Source organism: Stegostoma tigrinum, chromosome 16 (assembly GCF_030684315.1).
Source record: "Stegostoma tigrinum isolate sSteTig4 chromosome 16, sSteTig4.hap1, whole genome shotgun sequence".
Classification (NCBI taxonomy): Eukaryota; Metazoa; Chordata; class Chondrichthyes; order Orectolobiformes; family Stegostomatidae; genus Stegostoma; species Stegostoma tigrinum.
The window spans coordinates 2,101,502-2,122,473 of NC_081369.1; the positions used below are offsets into that span (position 1 = coordinate 2,101,502).

At 41.5% G+C, this 20,972-nt stretch overlaps 1 gene segment (V, D, J or C); it reads right to left on the reverse strand.

The window, feature by feature from the left end:
• Positions 1-1,128: 1,128 nt before the first annotated feature.
• Positions 1,129-20,972, reverse strand: part of LOC125460090 (Ig heavy chain C region, secreted form-like) — a 38,166-nt gene continuing 18,322 nt past the window's right edge. Inside the window, 1 exon segment of the C gene segment in view lies at positions 1,129-1,242. Coding sequence covers positions 1,129-1,242 — 114 coding nt within the window.

The following is a 20,972-nucleotide window of genomic DNA, read 5'->3' on the forward strand; positions in this document are numbered from 1 at the left end:
CAACAGGTTAAATTAAGTTGGTGAGCATATTGCAGACAGCAATCATAACTCCTTGAGATAAACATTGTTATGGAAAACAACAAGGATGCATGTGAAAACAAAGTTCTAAAATGGTGGCAGGCTGATTTTAATAAGATCAGAAATTGCTTGGCCAGGCTGGACTGGGAGCTGTTGCTTGTTGATAAATCAGTCTCAGAACAGTGGGGCGTATTCAGGAAGGAAACATGGAGAGGACAGAACTAACATCTTCCAATGAAGAAAAGGGTTGGGACCATCAAATCCTCGATATCCAAGGATTCACAGGAATATACAGTATTGGATTAAGACAGAAAGGGAGGCTTATGCCAGGTATCATGGACTCAAAACGGTAGAAGTCATAGTGGAGTACAGAATGTGCAAAAGAGAACTTCAAAAGAGATTAGGACAGCTAAAAGTACATTAAATTATATTAACAAGTAAAGTAAAGGAAAATCCAAAGTTTTTGTTTTCCCTCAGCTATTTGAAGAGTGAAAGGATAGTGGGGGAAACATTAGGGACCACAAAGGGCCACAACAGTGATTTATGTGTGGAGGATGCAGGTGGGGATCAACATGAATGCCTTGTGTCAGTGCTTATGAATGAGGAAAAATATACATATAGCGATCAGAGAAAAGATCTGTGATACAATTAAACAAACTTGCATAGACATGGGGTTCTGACTGGTCTGGCAGTCATAACAGTCAATAAATGGCCAGGGCTGGATGAATGGCAAAAACTTTCAGTTCCTCTCTGACCACAATCAAGGTGCCGGAGGATTGGAGGATAGCCCATTATTCAAGAAGGGAGCAAGGAATCAGACTAAAAGTTACAGGCCTGTTGACCTAACCTTGTTGGTGGAAAACTGTTAAAAGCAACTCAGACGTACAGAAATAACCTGCATTTGGAGAGGCAGGGATTAGTCAAGAACGGTCAGCGTGGTTTTGCCAATGGGAGATCATGTCTGAACAACTTGATTGAATTTTTTTTGTAGAGCTGACCAGGTGTGTAAGTGAGGGCAAAGCTATTGTAGTCCACTAGGATTTTAGCAATGATTTAAATAAAGTCCCATAAGAGATAGTAATAGCAAAGAATAGGATCCAAGATGTTTTGTCAGGCCGGATCCACAATTGCCTGAACGGCTGGAAGCAGAGTGTGAGGGTTGTAGGGACTTTTTTCTGATTGGAAGTTTGTGCCCAGTGGGACTATATGGGAATCAGTGCAATCCTGTTTATAATTTACAAAAACAATTTACACTTGAATTTTAGGAAGGTTGATCAGTAAGTTTGCAGATTGGTGGGGTGGCAAATGGTGAGGAGGATACCTTAGAAATAGGAAGATTAAAAGAAAAGACTGGACTTATAGAGTAATCAGTAACAAATAGAATTCAATCTGGATAAATGTGAGCTCATGCCTTTAGATAGGACACACAAAGCAAAGGAATACATGATGGACAGTAGAACCTTGTTAGGTACTGAGGATCAGAAAGACATTGGTGTGCATGTCCACTGGTCCCGTCAGGTATCGGACAGATGGATGAAGTGGTTAAGAAAGCAAATGGGATACTTGTCTTTATTAGCAAAGGCATGAAGCTTAAGAGCAGGGAGATGACACTGAAACTCTATAACTGGGTAGCCCACAGCTAGAGTAAAATGTGCAGTTCTACACATTCACAATATAGAAGGGATATGACAGCACAGGAGAAGATGCAAATTTACATGACATTGCCTAGGCTGGAGGATTTCAGTTATAAAGAGAGATTGGACAGTCTGGGCTTGTTTTCTGTAGAGCATAGGAGATTGAGAGGGGACGTAATTGAGATGTATAAAATTATGAGGAACATACACAGTAAACAGGAAGAAACTTTTCCCCTTGATGAAGGGTTCAATAACCAGGGAGCCATAAATTTGAGATGAAGAGCAGAAGGTTTTGAGGATAGATGGATGGATAAATGAATGAATTAACTTTATTATCACTTGTACTCAAATGAGTTTCTAAGTCACCACTTCCAGTACCATTTTAGGTATAAAGGTACGTAGGTACAACCCCTAGTTACTGAGAGAGAAATGAAGAAGAAAGAAAGTAACATTACAGCATTAGAGATAACAAGGTGTAGAGCTGGATGAACCCAGGAAGTATCAGAGGAGCGGGAATGCCGATTTTTCGGGCCTAGACCCTTCTTCAGAAAGGTCTAGGCTGAAACGTCAGCTTTCCTGCTCCTCTGATGGTGCTTGCTCTGCTGTGTTCATCCAGCTCTACACTTTGTTATCACAAAATAATGCAAGTTGGGAGACTGCACCCATACACAGGGAGATCAAGAAGGATCTACTGTTACTGTGTAAGAGGTAAAAATCACAGGACCAGACTCCCAATTTCAACTCCCCTTTTACTGACTTCCATCACCATCAATGTCTACTCACCATATTGATTCCTCACCCTTCTTTCTGAACCCCCTCATCAACCCTTTCACTCACACTCATTTGGTAAATATAAGAACATAAGAAATAGGAGCAGGAGTAGGCCATCTGGCCTCTCAAACCTGCTCCACCATTCAATAAGATAATGGCTAATCTTTGTGGGGACTCAGCTCCACTTAATCACTTGCTCACCATAACCCTTAATTCCTTTACTGTTCAAAAATCTACAACAATTCAACAAGGTAATCTCAACTGCTTCACTAGGGAGGGAATTCCACAGATTAACAATCCTTTAAGTGAAGAAGTTCCTCCTCAACTCAGTCCTAAATCTATTTCACCTTATTTTGAAGCTATGCCCCCTAGTTCTAGTCTCACTCACCAGTGGAAAAAGCTCCCTGCTTCTATTTTATCTATTCCTTTGTAATTTTGTATGTTCCTATAAGATACCCCACATTCTTTCAAATTTAAGTGAGTATAATACCATTCTGCTCAATCTCTCCTCCTAAACCAGCTTTCTCAATGAACCTCGTGAAACTCTCCGTACACCCTTTAGTGCAAGCACAATCTTTCTCAAGTAAGGAGAGAGTATTCTTCATATTAGCAGTTGTGTAGTACTGTACCTTAATATGATATTGTTTTATTTACTTGTATATACTGATATAATACAGAAACACTTACTCAAAAAGTAAAATGATCAATTGTGTCTCATAAATTTTCATTTAACTCAAAACAGATCCAGACATATGATGCAGGACACCACTGAAAGTGGAAAGAACACAACTGGTGATGAGATCCACAAATGATAGTTGGGAAACTAAGTTGGAATTTGGAAAAGTAAATTGGAGCAAGGAGCTGGGGAACAAGCAGGCCAGTCAGAATACTGAGGGTCTATGGAAAATTGAATATGTAGCAGATTGTGCAATGTGTTTTAACCTGAGCAGTGACAGGCAGGAAGAAGGAGGAAGAGTAAATGCATATTGCAGTTTAACTGGAATTTAATGACAACTAAAGTTTTACTGACAGAAATTGTCATCAAGTTAGCATTGACAAAATACGATCAGAATATTTGAAAGAGGGAGAGTTGAGTTAAAGGATATTTTTTAATAGAGTTGAAGAAGATTAACCAGCTCAGAAACAGGCTAACCAGCAGATGAAACCTGTACTGTTGTTTATGCTGTATCAGAGATAATGGGAACTGCAGATGCTGGAGAATCCAAGATAACAAAGTGTGGAGCTGGATGAACACAGCAGGCCAAGCAGCATCTCAGGAGCACAAAAGCTGATGTTTCGGGCCTAGATCCCTCATTGGAGAGCTCTCTGATGAAGGGCCTAAGCCCGAAACATTAGCTTTTGTGCTCCTGAGATGCTGCTTGACCCGCTGTGTTCATCCAGCTCCACACTTTATTATCTGTTGTTTATGCTGTTATTGCTTTACTTCACTTCACTAGATCCTTCTATGCTTTTTTTCTTTCATTTATCAAGCCAGCTTCCCTTTTGAAGGCTATTATGTTTCAGGATCCAATGAGCCACATTCTTGGGTGAAGTCTTCCACCGACTGCACTCGGTAACTTCAGGGTGAAAGGGTTTTTAGTTGTTTATTCATTGAGGTGTTTTTGCAAACAGTCACCAACTGAGAATGGAAAGTTTTTAATTAGACATGACTGGTGTTATCAATAAAACAGATCTAACTGCAATTAGTACAGCTACAAATAAATAACCAATTTCCATTGAATCCGCAAGGCTGTGGTTGCTCAGGCAGAGCTTAGCATTCTGTCGCAGCTACTTTGTAAAAATGTTCTGTGCAGGTTAGCTGGGGCACAGTGTGGTATATCTTTGCAAGAATCTTGTCAATCACAAGTGCAATATGTGTCCAGTTCAATGGAAACTTTTGTGGTTTGCATCTTGTACTTATGACACAAATTATGCCCCAGCTATTTGCAAATGATTTTCAAGTGACCAAAGAAATGCGGCCAGGTTTGCAGATGATTCATAGAGTCATACAGCATGAAACAGACGTGTTAGTCCAACTCGTTCATGCTGACCGATTTTCCCAAACTAAACTAGTCTGACTTGTCTGTTTTTGGCCCATATCCCTATAAACCTTCCCTATTTACATACCTATCCAAATGTATTTTAATGTCGCAACTGTAGCTGTATCTATCACTTCCTCTGGCAGATCATTCCACATGTGAACCACCTGGGAAAAGTTACCCCTCATATCCCTTTTAAATCTTTCTCCTCTTACCTCAAAAATATGCCGTCTAGTTTTGAACTCACCCAACCTAGGGAAAAGACCTTTGTCAACCACTTTATTTAAGTCCCGCATGGTTTTATAAGCCTTTATAAGGTCTCCCCTCAACCACTGACATTCCAATGGAAAAGTCCTAGCCTATCCAGCCTATGCTTTTCACTAAACTCTTCAGTCCCAGCAACATCATGGTAAATCTTTTCTGAGCCCTCTCTAATTTAATAACATTCTTCCTAAGGCAGGTTACCAGCCCTGTACACATTACTCCAAAAGTGGCCTCACCAACATTCTGTACAGTCTCATCATGACATCCCAACTACTATACTCAGTGGTCTGAGCAATGAAGTCACGTGTGCTAAATATCTTCTTGACCACCCTGTCTACTTGTGGAGAATATCAGATATGACTAACTCACAGAGAGTCTGCAGACACCTTAACTGAGTGGGCAAGAAGGTAGCAGATGACATGTATGATGGGGAATTGAGAGGTTATTTATGAACTGAGAAACACTTTATACTTTTAAAGAGTGAACTGTAAAATGTTTACACTTAGAGTGATTTTGGTGACCTTGTATGGAAATTACAGAGTTAAAATGCTAATACAGCGTGTAGAAATGAAAAAGCGTGATAAAGGAGTTGGAGTAAATGAGAAAGTGTCACTTTTGATGTGTTGTGACCTGTAGCTAAGGAAGTATTTACTTACCTTATAGAAAGTACAAAAAGGATATCATTAGATTGATTCCTGGCACGATAGAACTGACTTCATTTGAGAGGCTGAGGGGAGTAGGCTTAAGCTGTCTGTCATTTAGAAGAATAAAATGTGATTTGCTTTGTGTGGTTTTATGCCAACATCCATCATTTATGTTCATGGCAGTCGGATTGTGGAGAAAACAAAGCTAAAAACAACACACCGCACGTTCCGCATCCGAGAATCAGTGATCTCCTATCTGATTAATGGGTTTCTTCTGTCTGAATGTCTGATAAAGAACTCCCTGATTAAACTCAATGTGTAATTTTATCTCCAAAAGTTATAAATCTCCTCAAGCCTGAATTCAATGTAAACATTGCGAGACCTCTCAGAACACCTTGAGCTACGCTGATGGGTTATGTGTGGCATTAGGTTTTTTTTAAACAGCAAATGGTTAGTTAAACACACAGTCCATGGTATCCACATGTAAGACCTTAAAACATAGGAGCAGAAATAGGCCATCAGATCTGTTTTGCCACTCAATGAAATCATGGCTGATTTGATAATCCCCAACCTCATTTCCTGCCTTATCCCCATCACCCTTGATTCCCAAACGCACCTGAAGATGGATTTGTCATGGAAACTGTCTGTGTCTGGATGTCTGCCAGCAGCAATTTTGTCTGTGCAAATGCTTCCTGGCAAAGAAGGCTACACTGTTTGGACATGCATCAGCAGCTATTTTAGTGTTCAGACTAATTATTCTGATTTGATAAACTGTACTATCTACTGGCAGTTGGTGCTGTAAACATGTTTCTCTACTTGTATTTTTTTTCTTTTTCTTAACTGCAGCCACATTGTGCTCTTTATATCCAGTGAAAAAGCTGCTTGACGACATTATTGTTTCCAGAGGACTGGAAAATTGCTCATGTGACACCCCTGTTTAAAAAGGGAACATTTGAATACTCTGGGACTATACTCATTGGAGTTTAGGAGGATGAGGGGGAATCTAATTGAAGCTTTCAGAATACTGAATGGCCCGAACAAAATGGATGTTGGGAAGATGCTACCATTGTTAGATGAGTCTAGTTCTATAGGCCACAGTCATACAGTAAAGGGAAGAACTTTTAGAATGGAGATAAGGAGAAATTTCTTCTGCCAGAGAGTGGTGAATCTGTGGAATTCACTGCCACAAAAGGCTGTAGAGACCAGGTCATTGAATACATTTAAGAGAGATAGGTTCTTGATTATCAAGGGAATCAAGGATTATGGGGAGAAAGCAGGAGAATGGGGTTGAGGAATTGATCAGCCATGATTGAACAGTGGAGCAGAGTCAATGGGCTGAATAGCCTAATTTATGCCCCTAAGCCTTATGGTCTTGAGGTTAGGTGGCTCGCAGAGGTGGTTTGTTCTGCAGATGTTTCGTTACCATGCTTGGTAACATCATCAGTACAGCCTTTGATGAAGCGTTGGTGTTTTTTCCCACCTGGTTTTTAAGCTCTGAGGTTCCACTCCCCTCCATGGACAGAACCAATGCCATCAACAAGATCCCCTGCAGACACTGTGAGAAACATTACATCAGTCAACCAGGAAGGAAATTAACAACAAGAATACATGAACACCAAGTGGCTACAAAAAGACATGACCAATACTCACTCATCTCAATCCACATGGACAAGGAGAACCATGGCTTCGACTGGGACAACACCAAGATCCTGGGACATGATAGGCAGAGACAAGCACGAGAATTCCTGGAAGCATGGTACTCCATGAAGCATGCTATTAATAACCATATTGAACTTGACCCCTTTTACATTCCATTGCGGAGGAAACCCGGAAGTGAGGCAATCCATCGCAACGGACCCCAGAGTTTAAAAACCAGACGGGAAAACACACCGACACCTCATCAGAGGCTGCACTGAGGATGTTACCAAGCATGGTAACGAAACGTCTGCGGAACAACCAGCCAGCTCAGCGAGCCAACCAACCTCAACAACCACAACCTGAGTTACAGATCTACTCCAAAACCTTGTGGTTTTATGGTACTGTTGCTGTAGGCTCTTACAGCCATGCAGAACATATTCATTTTGAAACATACAAGTGTCATGGACAGCTTTTTGACATTTCTTCAGAACTGCCTATGATCAATATGTTACGTGGATGTGTGCATTTTCTTTTCTCTTGGAGTGAGGGAGTCAATTTTTTTAAAACCCAGCATGAAGCTTTTTGTATGTAACAGGAAAGCTTAGCTTATTTTCATGCTCTTGTCTGGTAAGTCACTCATGCATGTGCACGCAAAGATTTGTTTCAGTATGAACATAGGCTATGAATATAAAATATGGATGCAGCTCCATCTCCACTTAAATGCAGGCCTGTTGTTTCATGGTGAAGTTGTTAAAATGCTGGAAGTGAAGTCTTTGCAATTGAAGATATATCTCAGCAACTGTGACATATTCCTCAGTTGATCTGCAGAGTGTGAACAGAATGAGTTCAGGGAGAAATTCTTATGCAGCACTGTTGGTGTAGGCTTTTCCAGCCTGGGTGATGACAGCAGACTGATAGTAGGACTTGCTGGCCCTTGTCTCCTTGCAGTAATGTTTTGTTTTATTAGAGAATCTGTCAGTTTGTCACAATTTGGTATGTTTCATAGAGAGGGACAGTGATCCGTTTGTCCGGAGACAGGGTAAAAGATGCTGAATCTTGTACAAAGTAAAAGAGTGTGGTAATTTTACTTCAGCATTTGCAGTGGTTGACTTTTCACATCTGAAGGTTTTTTGAGAATTGTTTTGAAGGAGCAGACGAACTCCAGCTGGAGTGTCTCCTCCACCACCATTTTGGATTCTGGGACTGACATCATTAGAAGCGTATCATTGGACAGTGAAGCCTATTTACATATTTAGACATAGATTCCAAGGTGACTTTCATATCTGGGGATGTCTTCTGTTGCTTCCCCAAGATGTAAAGGAGTCTTTGAATCGACAATTCCAGTTGACTGCTCTGGGACCAATTTTTAAAGTCAACGGCTTGTTTTCACAAAGGTAAGCTTTAGAAATAGTTTTTCAAAACCCATATAAAGGTATTACAACAACATTGACGTGACATAAGAGGTTCAATAGTGTCGTGCTGAGAAACTGTTTACCCCATCTGGAGAGTCTAGAACAAGAGAGGTATCCATTTAGCACTGGGCTGAGGAGCAATTTCTACACTCAAAAAATTATGAACATCTGGAGTACTGTGCTGGAAAATCTTGACAGTGCTCAGTTTTTGTACAGTTTAATATTGAATTGAAAGGTTATGAAACCCTGAGGAAATACAGGAATTTCTGTATTGAATGGGATCTTGGAGTCAATGTCAAAGAATAATCATAATGTAACAGAACAGTGTGACAGGCTCAAGGAGCTCTTAATCTGAATACTTTTTTTCTGTTATTACAATGGTCAGCAAGTCTGTACTTAATTTATCCAGTTTTTTTCTGGCACTTTGCAGAGCTTCCTGCAGCAAATGGGTGTAATGGTTTGACAGAGTAAATCTGCTATTTCCGGAATGTTATGTGAGAACACAAAGTATCAAATTAAAGCAGCATGAAGTTTCAAATGCATTCTCTTTTATTAAAAAAGTTTCAAGCATAATCAGTGCAAATGAGATAATATGGTTGCTGTGATGCTGAATCAATTAAATGGCAAAGTTTTTGCTTAAAACCAGTCTCAGTCACTGAGTTAGTGATCTTTGAATATGTATAGTATAGCTGTGGCCATAGTCCCACTGGACCATAAGCTTGTTCTTTCATTAGAGAGAGATGACTGGTGGTTATTTAATCTGAGGGCTACCAAGCCTCAGGAAAGGGGAGAGGCTGAGAAAAAGAGTGCTTCAAAGTAATTTCAGCGATATAAGAACTGAACCCATGCTGTTCGTATGGAGCTGGAAGAACACAGCATTTCCGAACAGTGATCCCAACCCGAAACCTCAACTTTCCTGCTCCTCTGATGCTGCCTGGCCTGCTGTGTTTTTCCAGCCTCTCACTGTTATCTCTGACTTCAGCATTTGCAGTTATTGCATGCTGATGTTATCAGTCTGTATCACAAACCAGCTGAGCTAACAGAACTCCATATTCGAATATCGGGCCTCAGATGTGATGTGCAGACCGCAAACAAATTGAAAAAAATTGGCTGATTTCTGGACAGAATAACAGGCTTTCAGAGTGAGTTGGAGATTGAAATCGAATTGAGGAGATTGGGTATTTGATAAAGGCACTACTATGTGGCCCATAGCCAAAAGATTGGAGAGAGGCAGACATCATTCCCTTATTCAGAAAAGGGAATAGGGATAACCCCAAAATTTCAGTCCAGTTAGTCTTATGTCAGTGGTGGACAAATTATTGGAACGGGCTCTGAGAGATAGGATTTATGATCACTTGGATAGGCACAGCTTGGTTTGTGATAGTTAGCATGGATTTGTGGGGGTGGGGGGGGTAGGGGTCATTCCTCGTTGAATTCTTATTTAATTCTTTGAAGAGTTGACCAAACATGTGGATGAAGGTAGAGCAGTGGATGTGGTAAACATGGATTTAAGTAAGGTGTTTGATAAGGGTCCACTTGGTAGGTTCATGCAGAAAGTAAGGAGGCATGAGATAGGGGGAATTGTGGCAGATTGAATTCAAATTTGGCTGACCTTGAGAAGACAAAGGGTGGTAGTGGATGGAAAATATTCAACATGGCGCTCAGTTACGAATGGTGTACCACAAGGATCTGTCCTCTTCTATCTGTGATTTTTGTAAATGATTTGGCTGAAGGAGTGGAAGGGTGGATTTGTAAGTTTGCAGACAATATGAAGGTGGCTCAAGGTGTGGAGGGCTGCTCTGGGTTACAAAGGGACATTGATAGAATGCACAGCTGGGCTGAGAAGTAGCAGATGGAGTTTAACCCTGAAAAGTGTGAGGTGATTCATTTTGGAAGGACAAACTTGAAAGCAGAATATAGGGTTACCGGAAGGATTCTTGGCAGCATGGAGGAGCGGAGGAATCTTGGGGTTCATGTTCACAGTTCCCTGAGAGCTGCCACCCAGATGGATAGAGTTGTTAAGAAAGCATGTGGTGTGTTAGCTTTCATTAATAGAGGGATTGAGAACTATGAATTTTTCTGCTTCAGCTATACAAAAGCCTGGTGTGGTCACATATGGAGTATTGTGTCCAGTTTTGGACACATTACAGGAAAGATGTGGAAGCTTTGGAAAAGATGCAGAGGAGATTTACCAGAATTTTGCCTGGAATGGAGGTAAGGTCTTACAAAGAAAGTTTGAGAGAGCTAGGGCTTTTCTCTTTAGAATGACGAAGGATGAGTGGTGACTTGATCGAGGTGTACAAAATGATCAGGTGTATAAATAGAGTGGACTGCCAGAGACTTTTTCCTAGAGTGGAGGTAGCTGTTACGAGGGAGCATAGTTTTAAAGTGAGTGGAGACATCGGAGGTATGTTCTTTACTCAGAGAGTGGCAGGCCTGTAGAATGCATTGTCGGAGAGGGTAGTGGAGTCGACCTCATTTGAGGCATTTAAACAGCTATTAGATAGGCATATGGATGATAGTATAAGATAGGGGTAGAGGTTCGATAGACCTTGGGGTTAGGGAAAAAGTTCAGCACAACATTGTGGGCTGAACGGCCTGTCCTGTGCTGCACAGTTCTATGTTCTATAGCAGCAACCATGCGAATGAGAGAATGTTTAATACCAGCCTGCTCTATTCAATGTGAGGAATGCTTTATTAATGTATACATTTCAATCTTTACTCATTATTTTGTCAAATACAGAGAATCAGAGGAGGGACTTCCACGGGGTGAGATTGTAGGAAATGTCACTCGGGTGTCAGAGATTAATTACAGTGTTATGAAGGACTATGGTGAAAATGGAGGATTTGTGTTCCTTGATAAGTATCGATTGATACACATGCTCCTTTGACCTCAGCTCCTAAATTTATTGTTTCTTGATCTTTTTTGATAAGTTCCAGTCCATAACCCTCAGATCCACCATCCTTGGAGGTCATGAGTTCAAATCTCACTCCAGAGGAAGGAGCAGAATTACAATCGAACATTCTCGGTGCAGGACAGAGTGGGTGCTGCACTGTTGGTTATGCTGTCATTTGATGAGAAATTAAATCAAAGCCTCATTGGTCTTGAAAATAGAGAATAAAGATAGCAAGCCACTTTTTCAATGGATAACAAACTTTTCTCTCAAATGTTCAGACTGGTGTCTCTCTCTGAACTGACATTGAAGTGGAACTTATCTGATAATTTTGTCCATTACTGTTTGTCAGAGCTTGCCCTATGCAAATTGACTTCTGCATTTTTAACACTCCTGACAGCTGTATTTTTTTTAACTTTTATTTCCTTTTCATTGAAAAACCAGGATAAGGTCATGACCCTACAATGCTACATTTCCCTGAGAGTGAAAATAATGGCAGAGGAGACTGAGGAGCAGATATTGTGAGAATGATAAGATCAACAATGGTCAGTGAGCTTGCGTTTTGTGTTCTTTTGTGAACAAACTCAATGTCCCTGAGCATTGCATGTTGTTGATAGAAGGTTATACCTACTGTACGTTTTGACCCTTTAGGGCGCACAGTTTCTGCGCCAAGAGTGCTATTCGGACTTGAAATACCGTCTACAGCATATACACACATTTTCACTGAGGGCCGTTCCAAATGCTGTGTCCCTGTGGAGTTCTACAGGAGTCAGTGTTGAGACCTCAACTATTCACATTATACAAGAAATGATCTGGACCAAGGAAGCGAGGGCATCGTTGCTGTGTTTGCATATGAGATAAAGGCAGGTGGTGGGACATGTAGTGTTGATGAGGCAGGTAGGTTGCAGAAGGATTCAGATTGGCTACAAGAGTGAACAGAATAATGGCAGATGGAATACAATTTGGAAAGGTGTGAGGATTTGCATTTTGGCTCGAAGAATAGAGGCATGAACTATTTCCTAAATGGGGAAAGGCTTCAGGAATCTGAAGCACAAGGATTTAAGAGTCCTAGTTCAGGATTCTCGAAAGATCAACATGCAGGTTGGCAGTTACGAAGGTAAATGCAATGTTATCATTCATTTGGAGAGGGCTAGAATACAACAGCAGGGATGCTGGGCTGTAGAAGGCCCTGGTCAGACCGCATTTGAAATATTGTGAGCAATTTTGGGCCCTGAACGTAAAGACAGATGGGCTGGCCTTGGACAGTCCAGAGTAGGTTTACAAGAATGATCTTCGGGATGAAGTGTTTATCATATGACGAGCGGCTGAGAACTCTGGGTCTATACGTGATGGACTTTAGAAGGATAGTTGGGGGAGGAATTACAGAATACTGAGAAGCCATACTGAGACATATGGTTGATGTGGAATACTAGGACCTGAGAACACAGTCTTTGAGTAAAGAGATGACTTTTTAGAACTGAGATGAGGATAAATTTGTTCAGCCAGAGGGTGGTAAATCAGTGGAACTCTGATTGTCCCCAAAAGCTGTGGAGGCCAAAAGATTGAGTTATAAAACTGATATAGATGGATTTTTGATTTTAATAAAGGGATCAAAGGTTACAGGGAGAAGGCAAGAGAATGGGGTAGGGAAACATATCAGCCACATAGGATGGCTGAGCAGACTCAATGAGCCGAATCACCTCATTCTGCTCCAATATCTTATGGTCTTATGCATATTAGCAGGGATTCATGGAGTCATGATTGACAACAACATTGACAATTGAAATGTCACTGCAGTAAGCTCCTTCTCTAAACACACAGCCGTACACAAACTCAGCAACAAGATGCTGCCAGCAATGCAACGTCAAGAATCACAAGCCACTTGCATGTTACTGGATTGTCAAAGTGTTTCTAGGTTTCAAGAGTCCTATAGAAGTTGCTATATTCATGGTACATGGTAAGACAGGTGCTGATGGAATTTTCCTTGAAATCAAGTTATCTGCACTGATCACTCAGACATTGATACAGTCGCAGGAATTTCCCTTGGCTTACAGTGTGATGAGGATGACCATGAAAATGATCAGAAATGCTACAGAACAGGAGCTGTTCAACGGAGAAGTTAACTCAGTAAAAAAAAATGTATCCACCTGCAGTATTCAGGGAAAAATGCATCTGACTGAAGCTTGGCAATAAATGACCTGTCAGATATCTGTACTTTTCTAAGTCTTGTTGAAAGTGTTGCATTACTGCAAACTGAGAAGGACATAAACATTTTTCCCTGTAGCTTTGATTGTTATGAATTTTCAGACAATAGCAGCAGATATTACAAATACCTCCCAGTTTCCCAACCACTGTTCCAATGAGAAGGAAACTGATACTCTGTACTCCAAGAGAACTTGGTGCATTAATTCTCCAAAGAAAAAAAAGCCCAGAAAGCTGCTGATGCTGGAAAACAGAAACAAAAATAGAAACTGTTGGAAAAACTCAGCAGTTCTGGCGACATCTATGGAGAGAAAGCAAAATTGACATTTTGGGTCCAGTGACCCTTCTTCTGAAGATTTACTTCTGTTTTGCGACAGAGTAGCAGGCAGAATAAATTCATAAATACAAAAAATTTGGGGCTTCCAAAGGGTGCTAGGTGCCATTGATTGCCCACCTCAGAGGTGTACTACACCCAGAAGTAATAACATTCAGCAGGTGTACAGCTAGGAATAGTATCATGCTACAAGGAACAGGAAGGCTTGTTTCCACTGGAGCTTAAAATTTATTTCCCAGAGTTGAAATGTCTAATATGAGGGGGCATGCATTTAAGGTGGAGGGAGAAGGTTCAAAGGAGATATTTTTTAACACAGAGAGTGGTTGGAGGCTGGAATGCACTATGAGGGGTGGTGATGGAGGCAGATATTATAATGCGTCCAAGACATTTTTGGATAAGTACATGAATATGCAAGGAATAGACAGCTATGGACCAAGGGCAGGCAGAAGGGGTTAGTTTGACTTGCTGTCATGTTCCGCACAACATGGTGGGCCAAAGACCAGATTCCTATGCTGTACTGTTCTACATTCTGTGAATGAAAGGTGATTTGATTGAAGTTTATAAGGACCTATGTCTCTGTGTTCTCAGTGAATAATGCAGGTGAGCACCCATTATCCTGCCATCGATCATGATGCCTTGGAAACTTATGGTAGCTCCAAGGTAACAAGGATGGATTCGATAAGAATGTGGGAAGATTATGGTGCACAACATATGCATACAATAGACAGTCAGAAAGATATACCTGCTTACCGAGTATAACAGAGCACACCACTGGCATACTGCAACAATACTTCCAACACATGGGTCTTCTTGGAGGAACCTGGCAATATTCAGTGGAGATTCCATTGAGGTAATGGGCTGACCTTATTTCCTTATTCACTTGTGGGACATGGGTGCCACTGGCTAGCCAACATATATTGTCTGTCTGTCCCTAGTTGCCCTTGAGAAGGTGATGGTAAGATGTCTTCTTGAGCCGCTGCAGTCCAAGTAGACCCACAATGGCAGAACCCTGAGGAGTATTGGAGTGCAGGTCCACAGATCATTGAAGTACCACCACAGGTAGACAAGGTAGTAAAAGAAATCTATGGCATGTTTTCCTTCATTGGAAGGGGCTTTGAGTATAAGGATAGCCATGTTATTCCACAGCTTTGTAGAACTTTAGTTAGGCCACACTTGGAATATTAAATACAGTTCTGGTCACCACATTACGAGAAGGATGTGGATGCTTTGGAGAAGGTACAGAAAAAAAAATACCAGGGTTTTGCCTGGTATGGAGGATTTTAGCTATGATGAAATGTTGGATACACAGCATTTGTTTTGACTGGAGTGCAGGAGGTTGAGGAGCAACCTGATAGAATTTGGTAAGATTGTGAATAGCATGGATCGAGTGGAAAGTATGAGGCTTTTTTCCCAGGGTGGAAGGGTCAATTACTTGGGGACACAGGTTCAAGGTGCGAGGGGTGAAGTTTAAAACAGATGTGCAAGTCACATTTTTCACTCAATTGATGATGAGTGCCTGGAGCGTGCTGCCAGAGGAGGTGGCGGAAGCAGACACAGTAGCAGCATTCAAGAAACACCTGTATGAATACATGAATAGGAAGGGAATAGAGGAATACCAATCCTATAAATATAGGCAGTTTTAACATGGAAGGGCAATATGTGTTGGTGCAGGCTTGGAGGGCCAAAGAGGCTGTCCTTGTGCTGTATTGTTTGTTGTTCTTTGTCCTTACGGAGGGAATTTTGGAATTGTGACCCAGTGACAGTGAAGGACCAGTGATTTATTTCTGAGCCAGGGTGGTGAGTGGCTTAGTAAGGAACTTCTAGATGGTAGGGGGTCCCGATATATCTGCTGCCTTTGTCCTCTTGGATGGAAATGGTTGTGGCTTTGGAAGGTGCTGTCTAAAGATCATTGGCAAATTTCTGTTATTTAGATAGTACACACTGCTGCTATTGAGCATTGGTGATGGAAGGAATGGATGTTTGTGGATGTGGTGCCAACAGAGTGGGTTGCTTTGTCCTGGATGCTATCAGGTGTCTTCAGGTTGTTGGAGCTGCACCCATCCAGGCAAGTGGGCCAATTCCATCACACTCCTGATTTGTGCCTTGTAGATGCTGGATAGTCTTTAGAGAGTCAGGAGGTGAGTTACTTGCTACAGTATTCCTAGCCTTTTTGCCACTGTATCATTATGGTGAGTCCAGTTGAGTTTGGGTAATCTCCAGGATGTTGATAGTGGGGGACAAATCTTCCACATTATTGTGTAGGTGCCAATATTGTAACTATACTAGAAAAGCTTGGCCTGGACTGCACCAAGTTCTGGAGCACCAGTTGCACGTTGCCCAGCCCGACCATCAGAAGAGCACAGCATTTTCTACCTATGTTGACCAACAGAAAGGACAGAAACAGAATGAGGAGGAAGAGTAAGTGAAGGAGAGAGAGCAGGAGATGAAAGAAGAGAGGAATAGAAAACACATTAAGCACTTTTTCAGCCAAACTGACCTTGACTGACTGACTGACTGTAAACCAACAAACACAACCCCAATCTCACATTCACAAACCTTCCATATCTTTGCTTGCTTCTGTTGCTGACCATCACAGCATCTTCTTGGTAATAATGCTCAACAGAAAATCAATATAAGCATTGCAAACCTAACTTACAAAGTAGAGCATGCCACACTGCATGCAAATATTAATTGTCATTCTGGTGCCTTTGATGTCTGGGTCTCATGTCTTTTTGTCTGTTATTGTGTTCCTATGCAATAATCCAGTCCACCAGTTTTAGAAAGGGTATTAACAAGCTGGAGAGGGTTCAGAAAAGACTCAACAGGATGTTGCTGGGAATGGAAGACTTGAGTTATCGGGGAAGGCCAGTTCAGCTGGGACTTTTTCACTGGAGAAAAGGATAGTGAGGAATGATCTTATAGAAGGTTTTAAAATCACGAGGGGTAATGACAGGTGTCTTATCCCTATGATGGGGGATTTCAAGACTAGGGGGCATAATTTTAAGATGAGAAGAGAAAGATTGAAAAATGACATGAGGGGCAACATTTTTACACAGAGTGGTTTGCATGTTGAATGGGCTTCCAGAGAAAATGATGAATGTGGATTCAGTTACAATGTTTAAAAGACAAAATTACGGTCGCATGGACTGGTTGGACTGAAGGGTCTGTTTCCATGCTGTATGATTCTATGACTCCCAATACCTGTTGCATGAGTCATGGAAAGTTGTTGCATTTCATGCAAGATGACTGCTGCTGTTCTTAGAGTATGACTGTGAGCAGCCTTAGGACCACAAAGTAGGTCTTGCTACTTCACCTTATTTGATGCAGTTGAGGCTGGTTGGCAGTAAAAGGCACTGATAGTGTGGCACTGTGGAGCATTAAACACAGTAATCCTGAGAAAGGATCTTTGTGCTGTGCTGCCACTTCCTTGTGAAAGTGCCTTAATAACCGTAGTACTTACTTGGAGGGCTGTGACACACAGCCTGTCATTTTGAACATTGATCTTTGTAGTCATGATGAAAGCAATCTAAGCTTGCATGACTGCATTGACCTTTATATAGCTGATATCTGAGCTTCTGCACACCACTGGATGTTGGGCACTTCCTGCTTGTTCTCCCATTTGAAGCTGCTACATTGGCCATCAGACACAGCTTCATTTTCTGGTCCACAGTAGTCATAATGTAGTTGCCCACTTTTCTTTCTTGCAAGTTTCTAAGCAGAACTCTGTGCCCTTTGGTGTTCTGACAGGGCAGCAAATGTCTCCTTGTTCAGGCCTGTATCCTCTTATTGTATAATGTTCTGGTCACTATATTACAGGAAAGATGAGCTCACTTTGGAATGTATACACAGAAAATGTGAACAATGGGGGAGGTGCTGGCCTGGTGCTATTATCGCTAGACTATTAACCCAGACACTCAGCTAATGTTCTGGGGACCCAGGTTCAAATCGCACACAACACAATTCAATAAAATATCTGGAATTAAGAATCTACTAATGACTAATGAAATCATTGTCAAATGTCTGATGTCCTTCAGAGAAGGAAATCTGCCATCCTCAAATAGTCTGACCTACATGTGACTCCAGACCCACAGCAATGTGGTTGACTCCTAACTGTCTTCTAAAATGGCCTGACAAACATTCTGATGTACTAATTGCTACAAAGCCTCAAAGATATGAAACTGGACACTTCACCTGGCATCAACCTAGGCACCGGAAAAGACAACAGAAGGAAAAGCCCTGTTGGCCCTGCAAAATCCTCCTTTCTAACATCTGGGGGTGAGGGCCAAAATTGGGAGACATGTCTCAGAGACTAGTAAAGCAACAGCCTGACATGGTCATGCTTGCAGAACTTATACCTTACAGACAATGTCCCAGCCACCACCATCACCCATCCTTGGATATGCTCTGACCCAGCAGCAAGACAGACCCAGCAGAGGTGGCATCACAGTGCTGTAGAGTCAGGATGGAGTTTCTCTGGGAGTCTTCAACTTGATTCTAAGCCCCATAAATTCTCATTGGTTCAGAATAATGGCCAAGGAAACTTTCTGCTGACTGATTAAGCATGTTGACATTCCTGTGAGCCAAGGACCTGCTTTAAGCCGAACACATATGTTGACGATGATTCCCCAAATGCTCACGTTTATGATAATTTCCAGTCCCCTTCTTCCACAAGAGGCTAGTTCTAATCCTTTAGTAACAGCAACTAATTGATAACTAACTAGAGATCAATTATGTTCTCCTCTAGTCTGTATTCATTAATGCTACAATTGACATTCTGAGGGATATAAATCTTGAATATCATTATAAATTCACCATTATTTATGTTGTTTTGAATCAGCAGATACATACTTATCTTCTATTTTATTCAGTCATCATAGAATCATGGAAATAGGCTCTTCGGCCCAACAAGTCCACACCGACCTTCAGAGCATCCCACCCAGACTCATACCCTTGTAACCCACCTAATCTACATATCCCTGAATGCCAATGGCAATTTAGCATGGCCAATCCACCTAACTTGCACATCCTTCGTGGAAACCGAAGCACCCGGCAGAAACCCACGCTGACACAGGGAGAATTTGCAAACTCCACACAGACAGTCGCCCGAGGGTGGAAATGACCCCAGTCCCTGGTACTGTAAGGCAGCAGTGCTAACCACTGAGCCACCGTGCTTGCCTCAGAGTCCTGGTATTTCAGTCTGTAAAATGGTCAGATGTTTTATCCTGAAGTTTAGTTTATTTGGCAGGATTTTTGGTTTGTTAATCTGGCAGGATGATGTTGAGAGGGTAGGGACAGAGCTACTGCATCTCATCCATTTAGCCACGTGGTGGTAGCAGAGACCAGCAATGTGAGCTCTTGCTGCCTGAAACTGCAGCCTCTGCTCAGGATTAGTGTTGGTCAGTCAAAACTGAAACAGAAGCTTCAAGTGTCCTGATATTCATATACTAGATGAACCAGTATGAAAGATGCACATTTTGAGATCCTTTGCAGGTTTAAACTTCTCATGGGCAATGGTCCTGCATATGAAATCCTTCAGAAGAGCCTCCAACTTTGAGTTAGAGCAATACACTTCAGAAAGGGTCTGACTCACTTTCCTTGGTGGAAGGATTAAAAGCAGTTTTTCATTAACCACACCACTGCCCTCCTTCAACTCCCACTGGACTCTCCAATTCTTCCTTATGATATCCAACTCACCTGGCCAAGACCCCCGACCTGAACCAACAAGCTAACATAACTGTTCCTCCCCGACTCCCAACCGTGACTCATTCAAACTGTCTCTAGATCTATGACCTGACTGGATAAACACCTGGCCTGACTCAATTACCAGCGTTAATGACTCAGTGGTATTTTAACCAAGTGGCCAGCATTGTATATATTGTATAAGCTACTGCAGCACGATTGCTTGGTTAGCACTGTTGCCTCAGCGCGCCAGGACCTGGGTTCAATTCCAGCCTTGGGCGACTGTGTATGTGGTGTTTGCAAGTCCTCCTTGTGCCTATGTGGCTTTCCTCTGGGTGCTCTATTTTCTTCCCACAGACCAAAGATGGGCTGGTTAGGGTGGATTGGCCATGTTAAATTGCCCAGTGTGCATTGTCCACAGGCATACTCATGGCCTTCTGTACCTGTTGGGCCCTTGCTATTTATTCCTTTGTGGAATGCTGGCATCACTGTTTAGTCCAGGACTTGTTTCCAATTTCTAAGTGCCCTGCAGAGTCAGCCACACTGCTGTCGATCTGGATTCACATATCAGCCAAACCAGATAAAGATGGCAGACGTCCTTCCCTGAAAGGTATTGATGAGCCAGCTTTTATTTTGCCGAAATTGGTGTTGGCTATGTTGTCACTTTTACTGAAACTAGCTTTCAATTCCAAATATTAATTAAATTTATTTTTCACAAGTTGATGTTGTTGGATTGGAGCTCACATCCTCAAATAATTAGTTTGGACTTGTAGTTTATGGATCCAGCAGCATTACCACAATGTCATCATCTCTTTGCATTAAACCCCAACATTGCACTCTAATTTGAATCTTGTAACTCGAATTTTGTTATAATGCGCCTTTAAGGGCTAGAACCCTTTCATCTGTCTATTTTGGTTTAATTTCCTTGAACTTGATTCATTTGATTAAACCCTTTTAAAATTGCACAAAATAGCTTCCCAAATTGGTCTTTTTAGCAGAAGATTCCAATCCAGGAAATTCAAGTTTAATTAAGGTATGTGATTCTGAACAGAAAACCTAAGCTGATTGTCAGGATGGCAAGCCATGGCTAGTGGAGTACCCCAAAGACCAGTGCTTTGACCCCAACTATTTAAAATCTGTATCAATAATTTGGATGTGTACACCAAATGTAAAATTTATTTTTTTAAGTTCCTCCCTCAATTACATTTTTCAGTTTATCACTGCTACTGAAATGTTTCCTGCATCTGCTAAAGACTGATGCAAAACATCTTTTCAGTTAATCTGACAGTTCCTTATTTATCATTCTTGATTCTCCCACATCACTTTCTAAAGTTTCAATGCTTGTTTTGCTAGCTATAATCTTTTTATTCACATGCTTTTTTTAAAAAAATTACTTTCTGTATTTATATTCCTGGCTAGCTTTCCCTTACGGTCTAATTTTTC